General features: G+C 40.7%; 1 protein-coding gene across 1 annotated transcript; it reads right to left on the minus strand.

The window, feature by feature from the left end:
* Positions 1-10,237: 10,237 nt before the first annotated feature.
* Positions 10,238-11,440, minus strand: LOC132270107 (uncharacterized). Its single transcript, XM_059771312.1, has 2 exons — positions 10,683-11,440; positions 10,238-10,598 (listed from the first exon to the last, which is right to left on the minus strand). The coding sequence occupies exons 1-2, from the start codon at positions 11,438-11,440 to the stop codon at positions 10,238-10,240; spliced, it is 1,119 nt and encodes a 372-aa protein (XP_059627295.1).
* Positions 11,441-17,992: the final 6,552 nt, after the last annotated feature.

Below are 17,992 nucleotides of genomic sequence, written 5' to 3' on the forward strand. Positions count from 1 at the left end.
AACCGCAAATTAGAAGAATAATATAAAACCCACAATGCATACAACATATATAATTATACATCAAATAAACCAAAAGTAAGAATAATATAAATCCGATAAATACATGATTTTATTATATGCCAATACATGATTAAAATCACAGAAATATAAATTGAAATTGCTTGAATAATATTAAGCAACTAAATCCTTCATCCACAACATGTAAGTTAATTAAAATTTCATATTTTTCAAGTCCTTAGCATATTAATATATATTATGCATTCTGAGATTTTAACCAGTCTATTTCAATCATTTAAATCACCTAATTTGATCTAAATAACCTTGGAACACCCCAATCTTCAAAACAGAACTTAAAAACCAATTCTGCAACTACATTCATCCTCCCTGAACAATACTGAGTGTAGAAGTAATAACTTCCCACTATTTAATTATCTACTCCATCTCGCAACTGTGTTTACTGTGTGAACGTAAACTATCAACTTTCGTAGTCTATGCCATTCAATCAGTTTTCTTAATAAAAATCGTTTCCTTATATACCGATTTAGCATACAATCCTGTCACCTTCCAAATCGGTGTCCTACCATTTGCTGACAAAACTAAACGATTTAACTATAGGACGCACTAACGGACCAAATTTAGAATACAAAAAATCCTAAACTTAAGCTCTAAGTAAATTAGTACATAATGCGGAAGTCACACAACGAAAGACATCCTAGGGATACTTGAACCTGGAGTGCTCTGATACCAACTGTGATACCCCTAATTTCGGAACACGGGTTGATCAAGTCCTTGCACAAAATCAGGGGACATCAAAACAATTAAAGTATTTCAAACAAGCATAGTGTACAAAATGAAATAAAAGAATAAATAATACGCTGAAGAAAAACTAATAAATAAAAATAAATTATTGATTCTCCAACAATTCAATCAATAATTAAGCACACACATAACAATCATCATATCAATAATTCACGAAATATAAATAAAATAAAACAATTAATCTAAGCACTCAATAAAACAAATCAATTAAAAATTAAAATAAACAAAATTAATTCAAATTAAATCAACTAAATCATTTAAAAATAAAATAAAAGTAATTAATTCCAATTAATAAATCCTATAAATCCTTTAAAATATCGGGGTATTACAGCATCCCTTTTTGGCTCACTTGTGACATTAAAAATGATTTTAAACCGGTTCTAAAACTTGTATACGGTGAGGAAAACGTCACATTCATGAAAACATGGATCATTTAATGAAAACGTCTCCCTTTTTAATTTGAAATTCCTTTGTCAACCAATTAATAATCATTCTTGAAAAAAAATCCCTTAAAGACGACCATCATCATGCATGCTCAAAATAATCACAAGTCGTTAGATTACATTACCAAAACAATAAATTTACATTCATATAAAAAGGATTACAAAAATATACGTGTTTATGCCCAAAACTTTACCAATATAACATCAGTTACAAAAGTTTATAAAAGATGATTCTAATGTCATCAACCACGCTTGTGAAGGTCCGTCATCAACCATGTTTTAGTCATGACCTGAAAAATATTAAAGGAAGGGGTGAGCAGAGACGCTCGGTAGAAGTTGCTTAAGGCGTCAACTTTAGACTCTTTTCAGCCACATATCACATAAGGGAAATAAAAGATAGTCGAGATAATGTATTGGGGATTTTAAGGAATCTAAACCACGTTTCAATCCAATCAATGACATAAATACAACTTACACACAATGTATGCAAATGCAATGAAATGTGTAACCATTTCAAAGCTTGGTCTTGAACCGACCCCAATCCCCACCTACGCTAACCGACTTACCGAGTTGAGATTGACAAAATCCTTGGCCTCTTGGCCATTTGAGGCCTAATATCAACTTTTTCATGTCCTATATCGGACTGCGTCCCCTCTAGGTCGAGTTAGCATCAGGCTCACGATACCCGGTACATTTTGTAACTCAGTCCCCAAATGTAGATGTGTATATTAGCAAATAATGCACTTCTCTGGATAGAGTTGTTATGTAATTTATGGTCTTTACATTATGTAATACCCCTAATTTTAAAAAGGATATTCCTGGTATTTAATGGTATTTAATTTATTATTTAAGTGCATTTTATTTGATTATGTGTCATTATTTTTTTTTATTAGGTGCTTACTTGTTTTCTTTTGTGGTGATTTAATTTATTTAAATGATATTTATTTTTAGTTATTTGATTGGAATTACTTGTTAATGTTTTAATTATTTAATTGGCATAAATGGTTTAAGTGTAATTGGTTTAATTATTCTATGTGTGTCTTATTTGGTTTAATTGGGTTTATTAATTATTATTTTGTTCAATTAGATTATTTGTTAAGTATTTAATGGTGAATAGGGTAATTAGGTAAATACATCTAACTAGGGTTTTAATTACAGTATAAATTAGGGTTTTATATTATAGCCGTCGTAAGTTTCTACGTTAATTGGATGGGCCGATTAGGATTGTGAGTTGGACTTAAATGAACCTAGGGTTTAGGAAAACTCTATAAGTATAAGGTAGACGTCTGTGTAGGGTTTTTTTAAACAAAGCACACGTTTTGTGGAAGTGGAGAAGGAAAAACGCAGTTTTTCACATTCTGCCAAGGTTTGATCAAAGCTCCGATCCTACTTTGTCCGTGGTCCGATCGAGCTGAATTTTGGAAGAGAGGTTCACGACTCAGTGACGCACAATCTGAACGGTGCAGATCAGAGTTTGACCTTGGGAACAGTGATTCGTACTCATGAACAGTAACTGGGTCGCACAGGTTTTTTCCATTCTGCCCAGATTTCATCAAACATCCGATCCTGCTTCGTCCGTGGTCCGATCGAGCTGAATTTTGGAGGAGAGGTTCAAAACTCAGTGACGCACAATCTGAACGGTGGAGATCAGATTTTGAGTTCGGGAATAGTGTTTCGTACCCATGAATAGTAACCAGGTTTTGGAAGTCGCACAGGTTTTTTTCCATTCTGCCCAGATTTCATCAAACATCCGATCCCGCTTCGTCCGTGGTCCGATTGAGCTGAAATTTGGAGGATAGGTTCATGACTTAGTGTCACACAATCTGAACGGTGGAGATCAGATTTTGAGTTCGGGAATAGTGTTTCGTACCCATGAACAGTAACCGGGTTTTGGAACTCGCCGGGATTTTTTAAGAAGATGACGTTGAAACTTTGAACAAAAGTTTCTGAGGCAAGATTCTATCCTTACTCTTTCCCTTAGGCTTCATACTCTTTGCACTCTTAAATGATTCCAGGATTAATGAAGATTAAACCAAACTAAAATGATATCTGTTTTGCTATGAAACTGGTAGTTACAGTAGTGTTGTATGCTTGTTCAACCTAGACTAAGCATGTTTGTGGATGCATTGTGGTTCTGTGGTTCACGTTTTTCCTTACCACTGCTAGTATAAATTATTGGAAGGATGGGTCTAGATGATAGCTATCTTAACTTCTGTAATAGCAACTGTTGGAACTTAAATACTAGGAGGATTTGAGTTTAACACTAGATCGGTTTTGTGGAACACTATAATTTGAGCATGTCTACATACATACTGTGAATATTGTTTTGATGCTTACATTATCACAGTTAGTATCAACTGTGGAGGTTAGGATTTTGTGATACATACCCTACATATCTGTATGTCATTTGTAAGGTGTTAAATGGAAGTTTTAATTAATTCTATCTTTATATCAGACTAAAGGGAACAACTTAAATTGGGCATGTATATGTTGTTGTTGTGACCCTTTTCAATGCTTATTTTATCACTGCTAACATTGAATGTTGGATGTTGGAATTTAGTTGATATATACTTGATTTATTGGTATTATTGACTACTGGAGGATTGGAAAGTAGGCACCGGTATGGGACGGTGGCATACTAAGGATGGGTTTGGTTTTTAAAACAATACCATTACCCACCTACTTGGAATAAGGATGGGATTAACTAAAAGTTAAGTCCCGTGGATTTGTATTGTCATGGCAACTACTTGTTGAGCGGCAATACCAGGGATTTTGGATGGATTTTATATATGTACTGTTATGGTGCCTCGGTATGAGCTTGAGCCTCAGGACCGATGGCTAGGGAGCGTATATGCATCGAGATGTGTAGCTGGCTACGATGGTTGGAGGTGTACCCTGTTTAGGTATAGGTACATATGCCCACTTCATGTGCGTTTTAGCATGTTACCTCTATTCAGGTTGAGACCGGCCTGTAGTCCAGTGAGAGTCCTTTAGTGTGACTATATATATATTTACGGACTATCAGCTATTATTGAATTGTTTAGGATGTACATGCGTATCGGGCCTCTGTTTGGATTGTAGTAGTATAGAACTTGCGCGTGGGCCTGACACACTTCTATTTTTTCAGGTACACGACATTTCCAGGCTTAGACGTGTTTGTGCTGAGCAGAGGTCTCTATTCACTCTTCCGACGATGTAGGGCTCTCTCTATAGTTTTATTTCTGGACGTTTATTACAGTTGTTCTATCTTCTGTTTGGATGTTTAATAGGGGTCCACTAGAGATGGATTCCCAAGTTGTAAACTGATGGAGTTTTGGAGTTTGGGTTTGATGGATTTTAATAATTATAATATTTTACGGATTCTATTTTTAGTTCCTTCCAGCTTTAATTTCATTTCTTAATTTATTTTGTATTCCGTGTTCATTATAAAATATTAATTGTTTGATATTCCCTCGGGTTTGGGCCTAGGCCTGATCAACCAGTGTCTCGGATCCGATGGGTATCACACATTATAACTAGGATCGATATCATATGTTTTTTAATTATTGTTATTTCCTAGTTATTTGTATTTAAGACCAAAGACATGGAAGGACTTTGGGTATGCCGATCCTTCAGAAAAATAGGATGGCAGCTCCTGTTGGGATTTGTATGCCTTGGCATAGCGAATTCCTATTTGGATTAAAGTGACATATGTTCCTAACATATCTGAAATATTTATACTTTATATAATTGGTGAATTCAATGCATTATATTTCGATTCATTATGGAATTCATAATGTCCACTTGATTACAAGAGATATTTATTTATATGTGATGGCAATCAATACATGAACATAAATAGTAATTATAAATAGTTCATAGTTGGTAATTATCGATGGACTCATAATTAACTAAGACTTGAACTGGATTTGCGTTAGGTTGAGATATATTGTGAGAGCCGTCGTATGCAATTGCTCCCTATCACTATTGAAAGTACAAAGAATTTCCTCCTTTTACAGAGAGAGAATTTCTTCACTCCCAATACTTTCTAACCCCTTTTTCCCTCTCGATTTCCTTTATTTATAGACGGTTACAACCTCCTCTGGCTTGGGCCTTATCTGCTCCCCTTTGCCTGGACTTAACTTCTCTCATTTTAACATGGGCTTCTGTAATGACTTTATGGACCTGGGCCCATCCCGCGCGAACTTGCTCTATCCCGTTTGTCCACACCCGACCCGTCCTCTGCAATGCGGATCATACCAAGCCCGGGTCATTTTGGTGTCCTCATTTGCCCCCAATAATCTCTTTCCTCATTAATGAGGGTGAGATTATTGAAAAGACACGATCTTGGTCTGACAGCTCGGAACAATGACACGAGGAATCGAACAGCTGGCACAAAAACCCAAGCTTCGAGATCTGCAGCGCCACTTTTTGCCTCGACCTTTTGAGTTCCATGTCGCCTTTACTTTTCCTTTTTATAAGTTCCGGTCTTTCAACCTTCACCCTTCCTCTTACCTCTCGCTTCTACTATTTGCTGCTTTCCTGCACATTCCGGCGATCCTTTTCAATTTCTCTGGCAAGTCCTTCCTTTTCAATTTTTAGCTAGTGTGCCGTTGCTGAGTTCATCACAAACTTTCAAGGTCAGTTTTTTTTTTTTTTTAAATCTCTCCTTAAAAGACGCCTTTACTGCCTAGGACTCTTCCCCTTATCTATGGCTCCCCCCAACCTGAACGCCATTCGATCCAAGAATTACATTCCTCGCGACGTTTCTCTCAGAGTCTATCCAATAAACTTAGACGAGAGATCTGGTGAGGGTCTTCTTCCTGGGGAAGTTTTATTCTCCGCCGTTCACTTGAACGTCATTAGGTTCCCCTTACACCCGTTATTTTGTTATGCTTTCAACAAATTGGGGCTCTGCCCCCTACAAGTTAACCCAAACTTTCTTAGGATAATTTCAGTCCTCCTGTTCTTGAATCGTGATAGGGGTCTCAATCTTGACATTATTGACCTTCTCCTCTGTTATCAGATTAATAAGATTTCACAAAATGACTTGTACTATCACTTCTTCCCTATTGACAAACGGTCGATCTGCACTGATAAGAACTCATTTGAAAAAGGTTGGAGACGAAATTTAATCGTGGTTGGTAGGAATTGGCAGACTCCGCTCGGCCAATCCTTCTCTATCCCTTATTCCTTTGGAGCATGTTCTGTCTCTGGCTACAAAAAGCTGAAAACACATCCTGCTGAATGCCACTGTGAAAGTTGTTTTCCCCGTTTTTGCACTTTTCTTTGTAGATGCCTTCAAATCCCCCATGATGAACTAGTTTATAGCGTCTGCAGGGCTAGGCTAGACACCTTACAAGAAAGTGTGTTGAACAATGTCCCTTCAGCTACTGATTTGCTTATATCTGATAATCTCTCTGACATCTCTCTTTTAGGGTCTACAATGGAGAACATTCAGATCCCATCGTTCAGCAGGAGGAGGCGTCCTGCTCCCACCCCTTCTAACGGTCCTGCTATCACATCATCATCATCTACACCTGCTTTCACATCGTCTTTCCTTGCTATCTCTGCCCCAAAGCAAGTTGCGATTGCTCCAGCTATGATTCAAGTCTCAAACCGTTCTGCTGATGAGCCCTCTGAGCTCACCCATGTTGAGAACCCTACTGTGGGCCATACTGCTGAAATTCGTCCTGTTGCTCCCGTCATTATGCCTTCAAACATCTCGTCCGATACTTCCTCAGAGAGCACTCAGGATGCTGGGAATTCTGAAGACAATGGAGGGCCAGCTAATGCTGGTCTGTCAGAAAAGAGTTTAGGAAAAAGGCCAATGCCTGAGGGCGGTCATGATCAGAGTGATATCCCACTGACCCGAAGGATCAGGACGGCTTCCTTCAGGGTTACTGAACCATTGCCCCCTGCCCAGTTCTTCATTCCTGAAGGCGAATCGGCCAGAACCTCTGGTCCGATTCCATCCGTTCTTCCATGGCGACCTTTGGTCAGCTATGAAGATGGATCAACCATTGGCCCCACTGACTCAATATACAAGGACCCCCTCACCTCCTTTGCTTTCTACAAGGGTTTCTGGACCCCCAAAGACCTTGAAATCCAGAACAAGCTATCCTTTGGTGAGATGTTCCAATGGTTCCCAACCGCTGCTATAGAGGTGACTCTTCTTTTCACTGAAATGTGTTTCTTTTCTGTTATGACTCCTTAGTAGCTAGTCTGACCTGAATTTCTTTTTCTTCATGCAGACTTTATTCGGGATGTTCATTTTTCAAAAAACCATTGAAACTCTGAACAAAAAGCTTAAAAGACTCTCTGTGGGCCTTAAAAGGTCTGTTGAAGCAGAGAATCTTCTTGAGGCTAAAGTTGCTGAGCTGGAGTTTAAGCTGAGCGAGTCAGAGAAGGGAGTTGCTGACTTAAAGGTAGAGAGAGACAGTCTGGCAAATGAGAGGGATTCCCTCAGAGTTGAACGGAATTCCCTGAGGACCGAACGGGGATTCTCTTCATGATGAGGTTGATATCTTGAAAACTGAGAAGAGTGTGGCTCTAACAGAAAGGGACTCTCTCAAAGCTGAAAAGGGAGACCTTTAGCGCTCATTCATTGTTGAACGGTTGTCTCATGCGAACTCTCAGGAAAAGCTCTTAAACAAACGGTCTTCCTTGATGAACATGATCGGTAAAGTCGAAGGGGGTATGAAAGCTCTCTTTGCTCGCTTTACCAGGACCAGTGCCATCCGGTATGCTGAAGGGTACAGAGACGATTTTATTGACTGTTCTCCCCCTGAAGGTGAATCAAACTCTTGTGCTGGTCCAGATGAATTAGATGCTTCTCTGGACATCCACCCCCCAAATAATTATCAAACCCACCCTGCGACCCGGCTGAGAATATTTTTATTGAGTGTATAAAGGTCGCATCCTCAAGTATTGTCCCACCCTTTCATCCCCTGAACATTCTTCCCCTTTCTACCATTGTACCCTCCTCCTCAGTTACTGCTGACAGACCTATGCCTGCCGAGGGAGTGATTCATCTTGACTCCCATTCTAAGGATGATAGGGCAGATGAGAATGGAGAAGACCTCAATGGTCTAGAGGATGATGGTGGCGAGAATGACAGGTTACAGCCTGGAGAAGATTATCAAAACTGACAGCCAGTAGCAGTTTTTTTTTTTTCTTTTTCTTTTTTTTTTTTTAAAAAAAATCTTCATGTATCGTGCTATGTACCTTGGGGCCTTTTTGGTAATGAATGATAATGCTTTTGCTCAGCACCACTTCCCTCCTTCGAGTTTTCTATTTTCAGCTTTGCAATGTATTTTTACAAGTACTTAACGTTCGGCCTTGTCACCATTCTGTCCTTTTCTTACTTATTTTTGAGCAAGTGTTTGGCGTTCGGCTTTAAGTGCCAGCTCCCACTAACTTTGCTGAATGTCTGGCGCTCGGCTTGAACGCCTCTTGCCACTTGGCTTTATTTTTTAGCAAGTGTTTGGCGTTCGGCTTTAGCCAGCTACCACTAACTTTGCTGAATGTCTGGCACTCGGCTTGAACGCCTCTTACCACTTGGCTTTATTTTTGAGCAAGTGTTTGGTGTTCGGCTTTAACCAGCTGCCACTAACTTTGCTGAATGCCTGGCGCTCGGCTTGAATGCCTCTTGCCACTTGGCTTTATTTTTGAGCAAGTGTTTGGCGTTCGGCTTTAAGTGCCAGCTACCACTAACTTTGCTGAATGCCTGGCGCTTGGCTTGAACGTCTCTTGCCACTTGGCTTTATTTTTGAGCAAGTGTTTGGCATTCGGCTTTAGCCAGCTGCCACTAACTTTGCTGAATGCCTGGCGTTCGGCTTGAACGTCTCTTGCCACTTGGCTTTATTTTTGAGCAAGTGTTTGGCGTTCGGCTTTAGCCAGCTGCCACAAACTTTGCTGAATGGAAAGAGTGTCAATTAAATTTTTAACAAAGAAGAGACTTTTTATAAAGCTTGAAAATTTCGTACACTTGCAAGCATGCAATTTAGAGCATGCATATTGCTTGAAATTAAACTCTACTTTTACTGGTAGTACCTTTTCAGAGACGTAGTATTCCATGGCTTATTAACCACCCTTCCTGTTATAGTTTCTAGGACGTATGCCCCCTTCCCTATGACCTCTGCTATTCTGTATGGACCTTCCCATAGGGAGAACATCTTTTTGACTATTTCCACCTCCCTTTTCAGAACCAGATCGCCAATAGCGAAATCCCTGTGCCTCACCTTCTTGTTATGGCTATTCACAAGCGTCTGTTGATAAGAGGCAAGCCTCACTGCAGCCGCATCCCTTTTTTCCTCCAGCAAATTAAGATTAAACCTCAGCATTCTATCATTCTACTCTTGATCCCACACCAAGCTCCTTACAGTTGGAACCAAGTGCTCGACTGGTATCACCGCCTCGGTGCCATAGGCCATAGCGAATGGGCGTCCAGTTGGCCATCTTGGGGTTGTTCTGTAAGCCCACAAGACGTTCGGAAGCTCATCTAACCATTTGCTTTTTTCATTCTCCAGCTTTTTATTAATACAAGCAAATATTGTCCTGTTTGTGATTTCGGCTTGACCATTAGCCTGGGGATGACTGACTGCTGCTAACTTCTGGTTGATTCCATATTCTTCAAGCAGCTCTTTCACTTGCTTGCTGTCGAGGTTGGTTCCATTATCCATCACGATTGACCTTGGTACGCCAAAATGATAGATAATATTATTCCAGATGAAGCGTCTTACTTGAGTTTGGGTGACATTAGGGTCCGGCTCTGCTTCTACCCATTTGGTAAAGTAATCAGTTGCTAGCAGAACATACTTATTCTGCGATCTTGCAGTCGGCAAAGGGCCAACCACGTCCATCTCCTACTACGCGAAAGGCCATGGGGTGGCCATTACGTGCAGGTCTTCAGGTGGTTGATGTATCAATGACCCAAACCTCTGGCATTTATCGCATCTTCTAAAGAATTCTTCTGCATCTCATGCCATGTTTGGCTAGAAGTACCCCTGTGTCATTGCTTTGTGTGCTAAAGATCTTCCTCCTGAATGATTTTCGCATACTCCCTCGTGAATGGTTCGCATAATCTGTCTAGCTTCTGCTGGGGTAGCACACTTCAAATATGGACCCGAGAAGGAGCGTCTATACAACTGATCATGCACAATGGCATACTTTGCCGCGTTGGACCTAATTTTTCTTGGCTCGTCCTTATGCTCGGGGAGTGCACCATTACGTATGAAAGCCATGATTGGATCAATCCAGCTCGGCTCATATGGTATAACATTAACATGTTGAGTGGTCGGATTAGGCAGCTCTTCAAAAAGGGAAGGTTGGATCAGTATGTCGACCAGGATGACCCTAGCCAAAGTATCTCCAGAACTGGACGCACTACAAGCCAAGCGGTCGGCATCTTCGTTATACTCTCTCGGCAATTAGATAAACCTGATCTGATCAAAGCCTTTCGCCTCACGCAGAACCGCAGTTTGGTATGCTTCCATGGTCTTATCCTTGGCCCCATAGTCCCCATTGACTTGTCGAATGACTAGTTGTGAATCACTATAAGCAATCAGATACTTGATCTTCAGTTCTTTAGCCAACTTCAGCCCAGCTATCAACGCCTCGTATTCTGCTTCATTGTTGGTTGCGTTGAACTCTAGTCTTATCGCTTGGCTCAGCGTAGTTCCTTTTGGTGTTCGCAATTGAATTCCAATCCCGGCCCCCATTTGATTCGAGGAGCTGTCTACAAAGAGCTTCCACCAGGAACAACTATAATCCTCCACCACATCTTTAGCATCACATTCAAGTAGGAAATCCGCCACCACTTGACCTTTGATTGCCGTCCTGGGCTCGTATGCAATATCAAATGAACTCAATTCAATGGCCCACTTGGTCATTCTCCCCGATAGGTCCGGTTTGTGCAGGATTATTCTCAAAGGGAAAGTTGTTAAAACAACGATTGGATGAGATTCAAAGTAATGTCTAAGCTTCCTTTTTGCGTTGACCAGCGACAAGATCATTCGTTCGGCCCTAGAGTACCTTCTTTCCGGTTCAGACATTGTTTTGCTAACATAAAACACCGGGAACTGCTTGCCCTCTTTGCAACGGATCAGAACGGTACTAGTTGCTATACTGGATACCCCAAGATACAGAAAGAGTTTCTCATTCGGCTCTGGAGCAGACAGAACCGGAGGATTACGCATATACTCCTTCAGGCTGGTTAGCGCCTGTCATTGCTTATCCCCCCAGGTTTGCCTTCCGTGCCCTCGAATTGTATCAAAGAAAGGTTTACAGCGGTCCGAAAGCTTGGAAATAAATCAGCTCAGTGCAGCTATCCGACCTGTGAGTGCTTGCACCTCCTTAATTGTCTTTGGCTCTGCATTTCTGATCAAGGCTTCTGCCTGCGCTGGGCTGGTCTCAATTCCTCTATGATTGACCACATGTCCCAGAAATTGACCGGAGCTTACGCCGAATGAGCATTTGGCCGGACTTCATCCCATGCTGGCGCAACACATCGAACACATCTTGCAGGTGCGCTAAATGATCGCTCTTCTTCTTACTCTTGACCACCATATCATCAATAGAAGCCTCGACAGTGCTTCCCATTTGGCCCTTAAAAATCTTGCTGATCAGCCTCTGATAAGTAGCTCCAGCGTTTTTTAATCCGAACGGCATGACTTTGTAGTAATAAGTCCCTCATTCAGTAACAAACGGGGTTTTCTCTTCATCAATTGGATCCATGGGAATTTGATTATAACCGGAATAAGTATCCAGGAAGGTTAACCGCTCATATCCTGTGGTGGCATCTACTATTTGATCAATCCTAGGCAATGGGAAACTATCCTTTGGGCAGGCTTTATTCAAATTAGTGAAGTCGATACACACTCTCCATTTCCCATTCTTCTTCTGCACTACAACAACGTTAGAGAGCCAGGCCGGGTATTGAACTTCTCTGAAGAATCCGGCTTCAAACAGCCGATCAACCTCCTTAGCTATAATCTTATTTCGTTCTGGAGCAAATCTTTTCTGCTTCTGCTTCACTGGCTTTGTATTCGGATCCACATTGAGGGAATGACAGGATACAGCAGGATTTATCCCTGGCATATCTGAATGGCTCCATCCGAATACATCCGCATTCCGAGTCAAGAAATCAGTCAACTCTAGTTTCTCCTCTTCAGTGAGTCTGGTTCCCACCCTTGTTGTTCGGTCTGGTTTCTCATGGTCAATCTTCACTTCATGAAGGGGTTCTGTGGTCAGAACTGGTGGCTCCTCCTCCCCATCCCTGCTGGGAGGAGGGTTCTGTAATTGCTATTTTGGACTGGCAGAATGGATGGGATTTTTTCCTTTTCCAGCAGATTTCAAAGTTACTGAATAACATTCTTTAGCCGCAACCTGGTCCCCGTGTATGTCTATCACCTTGGTCCCATCCGGACCCAAACATCGCATCACTTGATGCAAGGTTGATGGGACGCCCTGAACTCTGTGAATCCATCCTCTGCCCATCGGAGGTTGTAGGATGGATGAATTTATACGACCACAAAACTTTCAGTCAAAACTCGCTCAGCAGCTTGTACTGTCAATTTTACCATTCCAATGGGTTCCACTCACTTCCCATCAAATCCGAGCAACAGATTTCCTGTGGATTTGAGTTTTTCAGGTTCGATCTCCAGTCGGTCGAACGTCACCCTGGGCATGACATTCGCACTACTTCCTGGATCAATCAGGACTCTCCGAACCAGGCATTCTGCAACCGTCAGACTGACGACTAGTGGATCTTCATGAGGAATCTGAACGCGTAGCAGGTTCGTTTTATCAAACTTTATCGATGTGGACGTATTCTGCTGGTGTAAAGCATGCACACTGCCAATTCTTCTTTTCAGCTGGGCCTGGCGTAACCTCGTTCTGAGCAACTCTTCTGACTCCGTCGTTTATTCAGGCCGGCCATGAATTGCATTTATAATCCGGACAGGCTAAGAGTTGTGTTGGTTCGGCCTCTGGTTCCACTTGATTTGCTCAGTCGGGCGGTTCTGCTCTTGCTCCAGACCTTGAACATAGCTTGCAAATTCCCCATTTGCGATTAGCATCTCTACCTGCCTCTTTAGGTTCCTGCATTCGTTAAGCACTATGGAAAGCACAATGTTTAGTCTGATCCCTCTGTTCAAGAGGTTGCCTGATTGGCAGAGGAGGACGAAACTTATCTTTGTTCTCTTGGTATAGCCTTGCTAAGGTGACTCTGAGTGGAGTGACTGATTCCTCTTCCCTGGGCTTCTTCTCCGCCTTCCATGAGGGTTGACATTGCGGTTGGGCTTGTTTTTGCCGGATCTTGGCTTTAGACTTCTCCTCAGTCGAAATAATTGACGTCTTCCTCGAATTAGCTGCTTCTTCCTCCTCAAGACGAACGAAACCGTTAGCTCTCTCGTTCAGCTCGTCCATTGTCTTTGGCGTATTAACCACCAAGCTGGTGTGGAACGGCGTCCCCCGGTTCATTGCGAGTTTAAATACTTGGACTGCTGTGGACGGCTGACACTCCATTACCATGCTTTTAACGAGGTTGAACCGGGTGAGAAAAGCTTGGAGACGTTCATCCTCATGCTGCTTCATTGTGAAAAGGCTTGATACATCCTTAGCCGGACATTTATTCCCATAGTACTGGCTTATGAACTTATCACATAAGTCCTGGAAACTGGCGATTGAGCCCTGACCCAGATTTTTGAACCAATTGAGAGCTGGTCCAGCCAAGCTCATAGGGAAACATTTGCACATCAAAGGATCATTATTAGTATTCAAAGCCATTTTCAACTGAATATGGTATATGTGATTGACCGGATCGGTTGTTCCATCAAACAGAATGAAAACCGGCATGGAAAACTTCTTCGAATTCGGCGCGTTCATAATTTCATTAGTGAACGGAGACGCGACCGTCCTTGCTGATGAACGCAATACTTCGTTTTCCCTTGAAAACCGCGACAGAAATCCCCAATCGGCAGATCTCCTTTCTGAGCTATGGTAATCAACTGTTGCTAATGAAGGTCGATATGGCGGATCGAACGACCTGTCCTCCGCAAACTCACTCCGCCACGGTGACGCAATCCTATGTTCATATGCCGGTGCTTCCTCCCTCATAATCCGTTCGTGATGCGGTTCCAGATGAACAGATCCTTTTCGATCCTCTACTCGACGGACATTTGGAGGCAGATTGCCGATTATAACTTCATCACGACGTGGACCAACACGATTGACATTTTCTGGATCACCTTGACGATCAACTTGGGACGGTAAAGCTCCCTCTCCTTCAGGAGGTGGCCTCGGAATTGCAGGAGCCTCATGACGCTCCATTCCAGCTCGTAGCTCTGCATTTTCTTTCCTCAAAGCATCGATCATGTTCATCAGCTCATCGAGCTTCGTCTGTTAGCCGTTCTCCAAAGGATTTGAGTTCGCCTCTCCGATCATCATTCCAGATCGGAGCAAAGTCATCAACTGCAGACTTCTTGACCAAATCAGAGTTTCGCTAATGCGCGCACACCAGATCTGAACTTACACTTGCTGAATTCAGTCCGCTACTGGCCGGATTCAGTAATCACAACAGATCGCAATTGCGCAGTTCGCCTGATCAAGCACGGATCTGATCTGCTTGGATCGGACGCCAATTTTTCGAAATTAACCGGAGCCTGGACTCGTCAAGCCAAATCGTATTATCACCAATGTTGATTCAGCTTTCGTAGATTAATCGTCTTCCTCGCAGAGTGCGTTGAATCGATCCGATCTCGAATAACATCAATCAATCCTTCCTGTTTTTCCCACAGACGGCGCCAATTGAAAGTACAAAGAATTTTCCCCTTTTACAGAGAGAGAATTTCTTCACTCCCAATACTTTCTAACCCCTTTTCCCTCTCGATTTCCCTTATTTATAGACGATTGCAACCTCCTCTGGCTTGGGCCTTATCTGCTCCCCTTTGCTTGGACTCAACTTCCCTCATTTTAACATGGGCTTCTGTAATGACTTTATGGACTTGGGCCAATCTCGCGTGAACTTGCTCCATCCCGTTTGTCCACACTCGACCCGTCCTCTGCAATGCGGATCACACCAAGCCCGGGTCATTTTGGTGTCCTCAACTATCATGACCGACATTTGACTTTTAAGCATGAGAGAAGTGTAAACTCTTTTATTAATTAGTAATTACTTTGATTTGTTCAGCGGATTCTTCGAAATCCATAGACCGACATTTTGGGTAATTATGTAATTAATAGTTAGAGGGTTACATTTTTAATATTTGCATAATTGCTATTTATATTTATTTTGTATTGATTATGGTTGATCACAAAGTAAATTCGAAGGCCTTTGTGTGTTTTTAGACAAAATGAATTATTATATATATATTTATTTAAATTATTATTTTTGTCAAACAAATGTTTTATTATGATGAAGTCGGAAATAATCAAAGGTATCAAAATAAATATATTAATTTAGTAGTTGGATTGATGGCTTTATTTATCCGATAACTAATTATGCATAGAGGGGTCAAAATGCAACATTGACTTAGAAGTTATTTATTATTTAATTGGAATTCAATTAATTTCTTATAGTAGAGTAGAAATTAATTTATGAATTAATTGAATTAGGTCCATGGTATAATGGATCGGGCCAATTATTAATTCATTATAGTCAAGAAAAGAATAAGCCCAAAGGATTCTCACTCATAGCCCAACTTGATATTGAAGGTTCATTAGATTTGAGATATCACGTGAATTTTAGAGATTGAGTAAAATATATTGTCTTTAATTATTATTTTTATTTTGCCTATATATACATGGGGTCCATGTATATTTTAGGTTACGCCTTTGTGCAATAATTTTTAGAAGACAATAAAAGTTTTTCTCTCTCTAAGATTTTAAGGTTAGTACTGTTCTTATTTTATGGAGGCTTCCATAAGTTAAGCTTTCCAAGGTCATTCGTGGAGGCTTATGGGTGATTCTTAAAGGCAAGATCATTACCAAGAAGATGGAGATACAAGAGGAGGCATCTAGCTAAGGGATCTACAATAAGTGAGAACATTCACTTTAGAGGAGAGATCTATGAGTTACTCAAACCTTTATGTAAGTTTTCTATCTCTAAATAAATGGATCATCATATTCTTCATGTATAAAACTTATCTCTACACATGAATCATGATCTTTATTTGAAAAACCCTCATAAAGCTTTAAAAACTGCCATTTCCCCAAATAGTGGTTATCAGAGCTAGATTTGATTCATGTTTAGAGATAATATTTTTTATTAAAGAAAATCATCATTTATGGATCCAAATTTATATATATGCATATATATATATTAATATATAATGATGATGTATGTATATTTGTGATTGGATGATGATGATGTATGTTTGGATGGATGAAGTTTATAGGTTAATTGAATGTAATTTTATCTTTAGATGAATGTAATTAAGGTTTTGATTTAGTCATTTGAAAGTTCAATGATGTAATTTATTTTTTTCATTGTATTTCAAGTGTAAAATTTATTTAAAGTCATGTAATCTTCATCAAAGGTTGTTATGAAGTTCTAAGAAGGTCCAAGATGGTTTAAATAATGCACTTCTCTGGATGGAGTTGTTTTGTAATTTATGGTCTTTACATTGTGACTAGGATCAATGTCACGTGTTTTTCAATTATTCTTTTTTAAAAAATGGGATGGCAGCCCTAACAACATCTCTAGCAGGGTCATTGCCCCGTGAGGGTGCACTCCCTTGCGAGGATCAGGGCTCGCAGGACCCTGGTGTTCACGAAAACTAACTCCAAGTTTAAGCTGTTCATATTTTGAAATGCATAATTCTTCCATTTTGTTTGGCTGCAACATACACAGAACAATCTCATTTGATTATTTGATTTGTAGCAGAAGACCAAGTTCTTAGACGGCGTAAAAAATCGACCAAAGGAGTGGATCCTGTTACTTCTCCATTAGAAAATAATTCGTCATATAAGCCCAAGCACTCAGCCAATTCTTCTTCTTCCATTTGTTCTGCACTTGGGATGCGATTCATAGCAGCCACGGCATTTTTTGTCATGCATGTGCAGGTCAGACTTTCAGTTCACCATATATTATGTTATGTAAAGCAGTTTGTGTATAAAATTTGAATGGACTTCCTTAAATTGAAGTTAGAGTTCATTGAAATACACTAATTTATGACACTGGATGGATTTGACAGGTTTCGACACGTTTCTTATCAGCCAGCCCTCCTCTCTATTGGTACGCGTCATACTTGGTGGTATCTCCTTGCAATGGCAAGAGATGGGGACATCTGATTTGGGCATACTGTGCAGCCTACATCCTTATAGGCAGTTTGCTCTTCTCAAACTTCTATCCTTTCACCTGAGATGCCTTGGTAATATCTCTTTTCCGTTTTGCCAGAAGGTGCTTGTCAAATTCTTCACTCCGGTCCCTAGCAGCGGTTTTCAAAAACTCACTTCTCTATGCTGTTGGAACATTTTATAGTAGGTTGAGCTCACATGGCACTGGATGAGCAGTAAAGTTCAACAAGATTTGCGTTTTTCACCGCTAAAGATATGAGTCTAGTTGTTGCCCAAAAAATGTGCAGTTTTTTTACAGGTGACTAGCAAGAATTGTCATCCCCCTCCTACGTGAAACACAGAGCACAAACCCCGTTTTTGTTGCTTGTCAATTTACAATTTCTGATGGATGTAGATTGTTTTTGCTTTTGCACTACTGTCTGATTTTATTTGTAAACTGCTTAGAGATTATA

The sequence above is a fragment of the Cornus florida genome, unplaced genomic scaffold (assembly GCF_030987335.1).
Source record: "Cornus florida cultivar Cherokee Brave unplaced genomic scaffold, ASM3098733v1 CherokeeBrave_3.0.0_Hap2_Chr08, whole genome shotgun sequence".
NCBI lineage: Eukaryota > Viridiplantae > Streptophyta > Magnoliopsida > Cornales > Cornaceae > Cornus > Cornus florida.